A 12283-nucleotide genomic window follows, 5' to 3' on the forward strand; every position below is an offset into this window, starting at 1 on the left:
GAGAAGCATCATGTCTCTAAATTAAAATCCAGCATGTACTATACTGTTGGAAGTGGCAGGCTCTGAGATTTTGTTCAATTATTTGCACCACAAATGTGAAATTTTGACCTAATTTAGTTAAAGAAACTATATATTTTGCTTTGGGAGAAGGCCAAACACTCAGTTGGTTTATATGATATGATCCATTGCTTATTCCCTTTATTTAATTCCTGTCTCCACTTTGTCTCAGTTAGACCTGTAATGTCTCCCTGTGTTTGTTCATTTTGAAATTAGACTAGTCTTTAATTGCTTGTAAATTGTAGAACTCCAGAGCAAGAACCATCTCATGGAATTTAAGCATCTAGTATAGATACCTATCTTAGATCTTCTCACTGACTGAACAAGTAGTAGGAATGTACAGTGATATTGAGAGGGAAACTTGCAATTTACATTTACTTGTGATGGAAAACAAGTTTCAGTAAAGTACTTTTGCATCAAGTCATTTAATAGCATAATTCAAAAAGCTGAAAAACATTTCAGTTTTAAAAATTTAACTCTTTTTTCTTCCTAAATTAGAAGATATGGGGAAAATCAAACTGGTTTTGCTGACAAAAAACATATATACAGATTTTTTTTTTATTCTCTGCTAAATGATTTGTATTTTGTAATATTTAGAAGTGAATACCAAAATATTGACTTTTTTAGCCTTTTATGAAAAGCTTTTTTCTAAATTTGTAATCAGTGTCCACAATTAGAAAGCAAAAGGCTGAGAACAAGACAGATGGACTGTAAACACAAGATGATGTTCAGGAGAGAACAAGAACCATACATAGGAAAATATTAACTATATTACTGTCAAGTACAGTAGTATTCTACCAAGAATATTACAAGGCCTCCTACACACAATTTTCCATTTTTGCAGAAAATGAAATTTTATGTTCGGTGAGTATATTATTTACACCCATGCTAAAGCAAAAAATGAAAACATAAATAAGTATGGAAAGATTTTTCTCACAGAAACACTAACTTACAAAGAATAAACCAAACAAGGCTTCAGAAGACATTTAGTTGCAGATAGTGGCCACTAAGAAATCGTGCCTCCTTTTTAAGAGTCCTACCTTTTCCCCTGGGAGTCCTTCCAGTCCTGGTAGTCCCATTGGTCCTGGGTCTCCCTGTTTTTTTATTTTTTTTAATTAAAAAATTGCATACATTAGAATTTTTTTACTCAACACTGGAAATGTTGAACAGTAAGCAATAGCAGATTATTTAACTTGGGATCACTAAAACAGCTAACCAGATATTAGGTAAACAGATTTTGTTATGACTCATTTTACTGATTTGCAAATTAAGCTTTTCCCAGGGGTTCTGTGTGAGTATTTGGCTCAATGGTTTAATTTTGGTGAAAGATGTAATACAGAAGACTCTGCTCCAGGGCTCATGCAAGCCAAGGTCACCTCTGAAGCACCTGCAGGCAGTGCAGTCCTGGGGTGTAAGCAAACACTGTCAGCCAGAGAACCAACCTCTGGGCAATTCTGTGCTTGCTTCCCTAAACAAAGGTTACTCTGCAGCAAGGGACACACAGGCTGCATCCCTGGGTAGTCTTCAATGTTTGAAAGAAAACTGTAAACATGCTCCAATGGAGATATCAGTTTAACATTTAGAGTAGAGTGGGGAGGTCCTTTCAATTATTTTTTGAAAGAAAATGGATAATTTACCATGGACATTTAACCTACAGCCAACAATTCCAGTATTTCAGCAATTCTTAGTTAAATCAAAAGCCATGGGAAATTGCTGTCTGGATTTCCTGAAATCTCTGACAGATTTCACATTTCCCACCTAAACCCTGGTACTTGGTGTTTTCTGAGTAGAAAGTGGGTGCTGGTACAGAAAGATGTTTTCAGCTTCCAGGCGTTGTGGTGAAACAAAAAAAAAAAGAGGCTTTGTGAAATTTTTTGAAGACAAATTATTAAACTGTTTTAGAAAACTGTCTCACAGCTCCATGTTTTGCTGTCACTGCTAAGAGGTTTTGGTTTGAGTTTCTTATTGTCCTTTGGAAGCACCATGTGTCAAACTACTTGGGGAATTCTCTATCAAAAACAAAAAATTCATACATACCACTGTTCCAGGATCCCCTTTTGGACCCTGTAAAAAACCCAAACAAACCAAGCCACATTTAAAGAAGAACAGTTTCACAACGATGTTTTTTTTATTTAATGCCTGCATTATGAGTATATTTTGCTAATGCAGTGCATTTAGAATCATTATTAATTCCAGCTCTCTCAGCTGATTAATTTAGCACAAAATCTTAGTAATATTTTGGGTCTTGTTTTGCTGTTCCAGGATACAGAGAAAGACAGCTCTGTTGTTTGGTGCCAGCCCATAACTGTGGTTACCAAAGAGACAATCATCTCAAAACAGAGCTTGCCTATGATACTAAAAAGGAGGAGAATGAAAATAAGTGCACAGCAGCTTTAGTTCCATGGAATCAAAGCCACAGGTGTTGCAAAGGAACAAAGATGCAAGGTGCTGCACCTGCAGTGTGAAAGACACCAGCCTGTATTACTTCTGCAACATAATTCTTGGTTTTACATATCTTCCTGCACTGTAGCTACATGTAGTGAATCAGTGACAGAACTCAGAGCTCAGATCAGAACTCATGATCTTCTCATTTTTGGTGCACAATTTTGTCTGCTGCAAAACCATGTCTTCATGAACCATAAGTACAAGACTACACATTTTTAGTGTAAGAATACTTTCACTAAAGAGTCCAATACCAAATTATGTACCATTTCTGCAGCCTTTACTTGCTAGGATGAAATGATTTAATCAAAATAAACCACTCTCCAAAATGGCTAAAATGCTTGGCAAACCACAGACTGCTACATACCAATCGTATCCTTATTTTTTTAATCTTTCACAAACAAAATCAAATTTCATGCAACTAACCCTCCTCTGTTTCTCTGTCAATTAGCTACTAGAAATTAGGTTTCTGGTAACACTTACCGGAGGTCCTGGTGGACCTGGATAACTTGCGACACTCACACCTCCCTGTAACAGCAAGTTTAAATGTTAAGTTGGGCTAAAATTGGGTGGGGATTGAAAAAAAAGCAATTAACATTAAAGAGAAATACCTGCAGTTTATATAAGCTGCTCATTCCATTTCTTTCATTGTAAGGCATACCCTTTAAAGCATAAAAACCAAGTAAGTATCACTTATGAATTATAAAGGCAGAACTATTGCCCTGTTCAAGTCCTGTAGTTCAGCAAAAGTCTGGTATCCTTTTTGTTCTCAATTTGTCAAAGATTCCAGATTTCAGAAGAACATAAGGTATACAGCAACACAGCTTGGAACTTTTTCTTTTAATTGTAAACCAAGAAACCTGTAAATCAGTGTACATCATATTTTGATTTTTATTATTATAATTCTCCAGAATAAATTTTGTGTTAGGTACTATTCCACTTCATTTAGAGTCCAGTGAACTCCACAGATTTCCCCTATATTGCCTGGGTTCTCTGATCTCAGGTATCCAAGCCGTCAATTTTACTCTAATAATACAAAGGTTAACTAATTTGAGCAGGTTTCTTAGAGGCTTTTAGTGATCTGAACTAACTCAGTGATGAATTGTGAGGAAAAAAAAGGAATTTGGAAACTTTTTGAAAAAAAGACACTGTTACCTTCCTGCAATATTATTTTTTATTACATCAACACTCAGTACTTTAGATTACAATACATTTTATCCACAAGTATATTGTTCCTAATATACATTCAAGATATCAAACAAAATGTCTCACCGGAGGTCCAGGTGGTCCAGGTTTCCCAGGAGAACCTTCACTACCCTAGTACAGCAAGAGATTGATGTAACTCATTTACTCTAACTGGTCACATCCATTCCACACTCAAGCTATGATGACCATAATGACAATAAACAAGAGATACAGTCAATAAGAGCAGGTAATATCAAGAATAAATTCTCCTGCAATGTTCCTGCTTTAGCTTTAGGGAAGCCATGAATCATTACTCTGTACTAGCTTTTATTTTGTTAGTTACTTGCTGCTTTATATGTAGTAACTTTTGGAAAAATAACAGTGGTAACCTGGGTTGGGAAACATTTTATATGTACCAGGACGGAGAGGAAGACAAAGAAAAAAAAAAAAAAAAAAGAGAGTTTTTAGTATGTTAATATGAATTTCTAAGCAACTGGCAGATAACTTAATATGCATTTTATGCTTTGTATATTATTTTGCAAAAGCCAATCCTCAGTTGATCATTCATATGTAAATAAAGAAGATGTACAGTTTCAGAAATTCAGTTTGCTTAGAAACATATTGAATATAAATTAAGATTTTTTTTTAAAAAAAAAATACTCTTCCTTATTAAGAGATATAATGAATGTCTTTTTGGTTTTTACTGTAAAATATTCACCTGTTGTTACCTGTATCACTGGCCTGTTCTGAATTGACTATATATTATAAAAAGCATAGCTGCTGGGATTTTTGCCCAGCACAATCATGGGGTCTGGGAATACTAGAGAGCTGCAAAAATTTCAACATAAAATTTCCCAAACAATCTTTTCAAAATCTCATCACTACAATTCAGATAAATGCACTGTATAATTTGGAACAAGTCTGTCAGAATTATTCACTGTCTTTGTTGGATCTTACTAAATATATGTGAGGCACTTAAGTTGCAAATTTAAAATTACTAAGGTGGCAAAAATCAAGCTAAGTGCTCAATGCCAATAATTATCTCAGCAGAAAAATATAATTCTTACTAAACGTTTATACTAGGATAATTTCCAAATGGCCCTGCTAATTGTTAGAAACTGCCAGCCTCTCAAGAGTGGTTTGAAGAGCTTCACGGGGAATTAAAATCCTATTATTTTAGAAAGCACATTATGTCATCAATTCTCAAGTGTGTCCCAGACGAAGGACAGAGGAGAAATTTACTGGGGCTTTATTTCATTTTACTTCATTACTCCTCAGCCATCTGACTTTTGCACTTTTAGAATTATGAGACATGAGCTGTAGAGCAGGGGCTTCTCAATCCCTCCTTTGTGTGAATTGTGAACAAGGAACTGTCAAATACTTGTGTTTTTTGTTCAGTTAGATAAAAAGGAAATAAGTGGGGTAAATTTTTGTTACTGTGAGCTGCAAGGAGACAACTCTCATTCAAATGTTATACTGAAATAATTTCGGAGATTTACAAAATAGTTTTCTTTCTCACTCATACCAAAGTTCTGTAGGGAATTAGGATCCCCACATATGGATGTGGCAGTGCTATGCCTGCAAAACTCCAGAGTACTACTGAAAGAAAAGTTGTATTCATCCACAAAATGTACAACTTCTCCCCTTTTGCAGCAAAGTTTGTCTGTGCTGTATTGCACTGATCTGAGGTACCCAAGAAATGAATTTGACCTCTTAGTTATAATGGATAATATCAAGTTCCTGATAAAAGAACACATAAAATTTTGAAAAAAAAGCATTGCTAAGAGAGTGTATATTAAGCATAAAGGAAGCTTACATATTTTTTCAGAATAACTAACACCCAATAACTTTCAGTGCTTTTACAATTACTTTTGAGTATAATATTGGTAAAAGAATGTGAAGCACAGCAAGTCATGTTCCATGTCAGAAACGTATTTTCATTTTCCTAAACCTTCTACAACGTGTTATACTTAAACAAAATTCTCTGCAACTTAAATATACCACAAGGACTGCACTTCAAATTATAAGCCCATATGTGCAGCAATGTTTAGGGAAAGTACTTGTAGTGAAACACAAAGAAAAATTTGAAATTCATGCCACATTCTTGTTACACTCTTGCACTTGTTAAAAAAACCCCCAAAAGACAGTGTAATGGGATTGCAAACCCTTCACAGACCTTTACCAAGAATAAAAAGAAGGAATACCTTTTCTCCTTTTGCTCCAGCTGGACCAGGATGTCCAGGCCTTCCTGAGACTCCCTGCACAACACAGAATTGGTTATATAAGTTAGGAAAAAATGAAGCACAATATTTTTGCACTCACTAGGTTTTTAAAACATGCTTTTTGGAGGTTGTTTAAACCTAATTATACTTCTCCTTCAGGTTTAAATATTTCTCTTCTCTTTGATACAACAGCAGTGTCCTCCTGATAAGTCCTTTGAAGGGTCAAACTTGTCCCCACTGTAGCATTTTCACTTTGGCAAACTAAAAGTGGTGACCCTATCTGGCACATCTTGATACAGCTGAGAATCATGTTTTACTGCTAAATGCCAGTTTATGTATTCCACATAAAACTTCTTAAATGTGCTACAGTTTTTGAGAGACATATTAGTATTGTCAGGAAAACTAGGAATGACTAATGACCATACTAAGTAATGTGATTCCATCCCATATGTAGAAAAAAATATTTGAAAAAATTTCAAAGACGACCTTTCCCAGTAATACCAACAATTGTAATGATATATTTCAGTGTCTTTAAATATTGTCAGCTTCTTCTCATTCTTTGGTTTTGAATTGTGAAACCAAGCCATTTGTTTTGGCACTAGTTTTTTTTTCAGAATGACTAGCTGGAATTATTTTTAGATTTTATTACTAACATGACTCTAACTTGGGTAAAAATACATAATCCATTGCAAGTTTGCACATCATAAATCATGTAACCCCACAGATTCTCTAGTCATGTCAAAACTTCAAATCTATTTAAGTTCCATAAACTTTGAGTCCAGACAATTACGATATTTTCAGTAACATCAACACCAGTACTGTTTACTTTACTAGAGCCAGAATGGGTAAGATTTTATTATTACTCTCCTAAAAGATTAAAGAAAGGACCAGAGACTAGGCAGTTACAGCAACTCCTACAGAAATAAATCAGATCACTGTTGATACCACACACTTACGGATGGGCCACTCGGTCCTGGTATTCCTGGCAGTCCTGGAGCACCTTGAAGACCCTGGAAATTAAAAGAGCATGTCTAAAAGTTCCTCTCCCACTTATACTGCAAAAAGACTTATATTCAGCCTGTCCAGCAGTACTATACTTGTATTACAGTGCATTTTCTTCTAAAATGTGGGCATTATTTTTGGTAACGTCTAAAAAAATAACCACCCACCAGGCAGAGAAGAGAACCAGGTTATCATTGAACCAGGTCAGAGGCAGCTTCTTGCTAGAGTGATAAATACCACTTGTCCTTCAACCATCCTTTAACATTTTTAGCCTATATTTTGTAAGTAGTTTTGTCTTTGGTTGTGCAGATAAGAACAGCTGTTAAGCTTTTCCTTAAATATTAATTTTCTATTTTCTTTTATTAAAAGGCTTTTTTTCTTTCTGGTGAGAAGACATTTACTCAGCCCTCTCAATATTACCTGATGGAATCTAAATGAAATGGTACTTTCTGCTTCATTTTTGGTTTGGCTTTTTGGTAATTGAACATGACATTTTACATAGTATTTAATGATCTACTTTCCTGCTTGTATTCTATTTGAAAAATCAATGGACTCCAGTATCCACTTACTAAACATACAGCTGTGCAACTCACTTCAGGGGATAGAGGTGGGATTTGAGACAAGCCTGTATGTCACTGAGAGTCTTTCCTCTGCCACACCATGCTTAGGTGCAATTTTAGACATGTAAAAGTCATGTACTAATGAGAGTTAACGCTCTTGGTTCTCCCTATAATCCAAAAACAGAAACAGATTCTTCCAAGCAGTGACTAATTTTGTCTGTCCATCCTCTGACAGGAAAATACCCCTCAGAAAAGGCTTATTTCTCATTTAAAATGCAGTGTTTAAGAAGGAATGGCCAAGGAGGCAGCCTAGAAAGCCACAGAGGTCAGGAACCCTGAAATAGGTGCTCTGAGGGAGAGACTGTGGGAAAAACTTCAGTGAGAAATAAATTATAAAAAATGTAAAGATGGAAAGACATTGATTTTCCTTTCTTGCTCCTACACACAGAGGACATTGGTTCCACCTCTGAAGCTTTTCAGAGTGGCAAGAAAACTGCTAGTGCTCTCTGTTCCTTTTGAACTCATTTACTCAGACGGTATATTTACATGAAAAATTAAAATGAAATCAAAGGAACATTTTCTGTAATTCTTATTACTGATATTAACAAAAATACTCCCCTGAAAAAAAAGAAGTGCTTTGAAAATGAAGATAACAAGTTCAACAAAGATTAAAGGATGATTGGAAAGCATATGATGTCAATCAGCGTATTTCAGAGGGCTTCAGGTATGCTTCTCTATATTTTTTTCCCATTTCCTCCCATTCCAACAAAATAATTAAAATAAAAAATTTAAAATTTGTAAAAGAAGTTACTTTTAAAACGTTTTCATCTGTGTTTATGAAAAAAAGATTCACATGCACCATCAACATGTCATAATCAAAAGCTGCTGCAAAGCATTGAAAATACCAGAGTTAAGGCAGCTCACCAGCTCTCACATGGTGAAAAAACATATGAAAAACAAACTTATTAGCACAGCATTAATGAAAAATATCCAATGAATTTTCTCTAGATGCCTTTAAAAAAATCTGCCAGTCATAAACTTGCTGTTACCTTATTACCTTCTTAATCCCCTGCAATACCTTATTTGTGTCTCAGTTGTTTAATAGCATTTGAATTGTCAAAATGGTTTTGCTAATGCCTTATCCTCCTAGGGTTGACTGGCAGAGGTATCCTATATGGCACACAAAGTAAGTGTTACTTTCCCATGTATTTTTAAAGTAAATTCTGAATGAAATTTGCTTATGGCTGCCCCATCCTCTTAGGGAATATGTTCTGAATTCCACCTCAGGAACCACTTGCTTCTTTATGAAGCAAAGTTTTAATAAGCTCTATATAACATGTAAAACCAAAGAAAAAGATAAGCATGATACTTTAGGCTGACAACATGCCAGATTCTGGGGCAAAACAGTAGCAGGAGCTGCAGCTTTTTTTTCCCATATAACTGTTTATTTCTGTAAGTCAAGGATCCTGATGAACACATTTTTTTAAAAACTTATTCTCTCATTCTACTACTCCTTAAAAATTCTTCAGATAACATGGTCTTAGTGCCAGAGAAATGTGAGATGCTTATAAAGAATTGCAAACCTCCCAATTAATACACTCTTAATTCCTTCACTATTTTCCAGGTGCTCCTAAATTAAGAGACTAGTATGTGTTTAATCCCAATTAAGTATTTTGGAGTTTTGAAGTGTTCACCACATATTTTTTAATGGGCTACTTATTTTAACTCCTCAGTTAGCTGAGGCCACTAAGAAATTAATTTATTTGTCCATATTAATTTTCTTAATAACCTCTGTTGTGAGGATGTACTTTTATTTATTTATTTTTTCAGTGATATCGCTCTTGAAATGTTACCTGCAAATATTTCAATTCAAAATGAAAGCTATAGCAGCTATTTTGGATTTGGCACCACAAGGCATTTGGCTTTTTTTCTTTCTCCAAAAAGACATAAAAGTAACTCTAAGAATGCAATATAAGATGCAAAATATTGTAAATACTTTAAATTCGGTCTATTCAAATATTTTTTCAGTTTCCACTTAATAGTAGTTGCTGCTATTACAGTTCCCATCAGATTATTTGCTTAATGGAAAGTTTTCAAAAGTGAATTCTAAAGGGGAACCAAAAAAATGAAAGCAAATATGTTATAGATACAAAGTGTTTTCTGAAAATATTTGGCATTAGACTATTTATTGCTCTATCATATATCCTTAAAAATTAGCATGTAAATGTATGTGAGGCTTTAAAATATACAAATGAGCAAAAACTCAGAGATGAAAATTAAATAGGTGTTATTTAGTTGAATAATAACATTCAATCCTGTAGAAAAATCAGAATCAAGGGCTATTGCACTACATTACTACCTCAGCAGTTTTAACGAACTAAATGACATCCTGTGTATTTAATTTTCAGTCTATGTCTTTACTCAGGTTCAGATAAGAACATTATCACTGTGGAAATCAAGTAATTTTACCTCATCGCCCTTTTCTCCCACAAGCCCAGGAAATCCACGTTCGCCTTTGCTTCCCTATGAAAACATAACATTTAAACAAATATTTTATATTAGAAAACAATGAATTCCATGCTCTGTAGGGCATTTTATAACCCACATTCAATACATGCTAGTATGATGCCCTTACAGGCATAGTGCTTAAAACATAAGGCAAAGGTTCAAAACTAACCGAAAGTTTTCAAATATACCTCCCAGCTAGGCAAAAGGAAATGAGTGGCTTGTACCTAGGAGGCAAAATACTCCAAAGACCTCAAGATGGAGACATTAACACCAAAGTGCTTGAATTCCTGCTGAAATGGAGAAAGTTCACTTCTATGGAATTAGTCTCAATGATAGGAGACATCCATTTGTCAAACCCTGTGGCTTTTTCTCTGATCCCAGTGAAGAGGATTTTGATGGACATCAGTGAAACCTCAGGTCCCAGGGAAATGGCTGAGTTACTCCCATGAGAACAGGGTGCAAAGGCACAGGGTGGTCCAGCTGTGTTGCACACTTGAGGGACACATGGGAAGTTTGCCTCCTTGCTGCAGGATTCTCGTGTGACTGACTCACCTAAAATGAGTCTATAGATAGCAAAACACTGCTGGGCAGTCAGATCTGAGCCAGATTTAATGGAGACATGGAAAAGGTATTGTACCTGAGATAAACTCAGGCTATTTTGCTCACTCAACCTAGAAAAAAGGCAAACTGACACATGAAGAGTCCTGAAAAATAAAAATAATTTTAACCTTTAGGCTGCTGAATGCCACAGGGATACAAGTCAGACAAAAAAGTCAGGTCTCGCAAAGGTAAGAACCTGGCCTTTTGCTTTTAACAAGAAAACAAAGCAATGGAAGTACACTTTTCAAAACTTACTTTTGGTCCTTCTCTACCAGGAATGCCTGGAGGACCTCTTGTGCCAGGATCACCCTGTGGAGCAGACAGAAAATGAAGTGACAAATATTTTTATGACATAGATGTGGTCTGTGCAGACTGATTTGAAGGAAGCACACGGCTTCCTTCCTGCTTTTCTGACCAGCCCTCCATTTTACCCCAAAGCCTTCTCTTCAGTCCTTGCTCTCTTCTAAACTCTATACTTGTTCAGAGAGACTTGTTTTCCTGCCCATTTCTTACACTCTCTACTGAAATAGTGCTAACACACTTTAAGCATAATTTTGGATAGTCCCAGACACACCTGTGTTCAGGTATTTAAAAGCAAATGACCCTTGCATTGCTGAGAGAAGCATTTGCCAGCTAAATTGCAGTCATATATAAGTCCTAACCACAAAACACTGAGAAATGAAGAATGAAGCATCAAGAACCAGCAAGAGAGAGAGCTCTGACAAGAAGCGTGTGTTCAGCAGAAATTCAATACAGTTACAAATAGAAAGACCTAAAATAAATTGGATTTGATAACGAGAAAGTCATTAAACCCTAAGTTTGTTTACATGTATTAATAAAGGACAGTAGAAATTATGTGTGTGTTTCATATTGAAATCCTCCCAAGCACAATTATTATTTTAGAATATTGCAGAACACTCCAAATCTCATTATTTTTTAAAATAATATCTTAGAAATTTTGAGATTATTTTCCCCATTGGAATATTACTGAAATTAATGCTACAAATTAAAGTGGAGAACAGAGTATATTTGTAGCAATTCATACTGTGGGCTGGATATGCTGAACAGAGACTTGCTGATTACTACCTCATATACTGTTCAAACAATATTTTGCAAAATTTCTATAGAATACATTTCCTGCATATTTTTAAAAAACAAAACAAAAAATCAACAAAAATCACAACACCATTTTAGGCTAGCCCTGTAATTTAGAGCTGAACTTTCAGAAGTTCTTAAGTGCATGTGTTTGTTTAAAAAGCATGTTTATAGCAAAAAAAGATATTTAATCTCTGAAAAATTTACCTTCAGAATAGCACCCATGTCTCCCACAAGTGGAAGAGCAACCTGAAATTATAAAAGGCATCTGCAATTAATGTTTTATAAAGCACAGCTAATTCTGACATGTTTTCATCACTTCTGAACTTAATGCTACACATAGAGCTGATTATATGCTGCTTGAAGATAATTTTTAGTGAAAACTCAAAAGAAAAAGCAGATTTTCAGGTATTGTTAAATATCATAGTCTATCCAAACTATCAACTGTAAGTCTTCACCGCAAATGCAATGTAATGCAATGAAATTTCTCAAACCATGACAACAGTGTAATGCCTGAACATAATAATATTATTGTTTTTGTAGCACATCAGCAACAACAATGTTACTGGAATGTCTTGTATTCTCACTTGAGTATCTTCAATTGTTTTCCTC

The 12283-nt window shown here is 35.0% G+C and overlaps 1 protein-coding gene across 7 annotated transcripts in view; it reads right to left on the bottom strand.

Annotated features, from left to right (window-relative positions):
• Positions 1-12283, bottom strand: part of COL19A1 (collagen type XIX alpha 1 chain) — a 186569-nt gene that overhangs the window by 26335 nt on the left and 147951 nt on the right. For 6 of the 7 annotated variants that reach the window (XM_033512990.1, XM_033512991.1, XM_015622434.3 and 3 more), the window contains 10 exons: positions 11879-11920; positions 10832-10885; positions 9938-9991; positions 6863-6916; positions 5889-5942; positions 3772-3816; positions 3111-3161; positions 2983-3027; positions 2095-2121; positions 1098-1151 (listed from right to left, as the gene is read on the bottom strand). In XM_033512990.1, the coding sequence (XP_033368881.1) occupies positions 1098-1151; positions 2095-2121; positions 2983-3027; positions 3111-3161; positions 3772-3816; positions 5889-5942; positions 6863-6916; positions 9938-9991; positions 10832-10885; positions 11879-11920 (480 nt within the window). The remainder of the gene's footprint in view (positions 1-1097; positions 1152-2094; positions 2122-2982; positions 3028-3110; positions 3162-3771; positions 3817-5888; positions 5943-6862; positions 6917-9937; positions 9992-10831; positions 10886-11878; positions 11921-12283) is intronic. The other variant, XM_033512992.1, reaches the window with a different exon arrangement.

The sequence above is a fragment of the Parus major genome, chromosome 3 (assembly GCF_001522545.3).
Source record: "Parus major isolate Abel chromosome 3, Parus_major1.1, whole genome shotgun sequence".
In the NCBI taxonomy this organism is placed as follows: Eukaryota; Metazoa; Chordata; class Aves; order Passeriformes; family Paridae; genus Parus; species Parus major.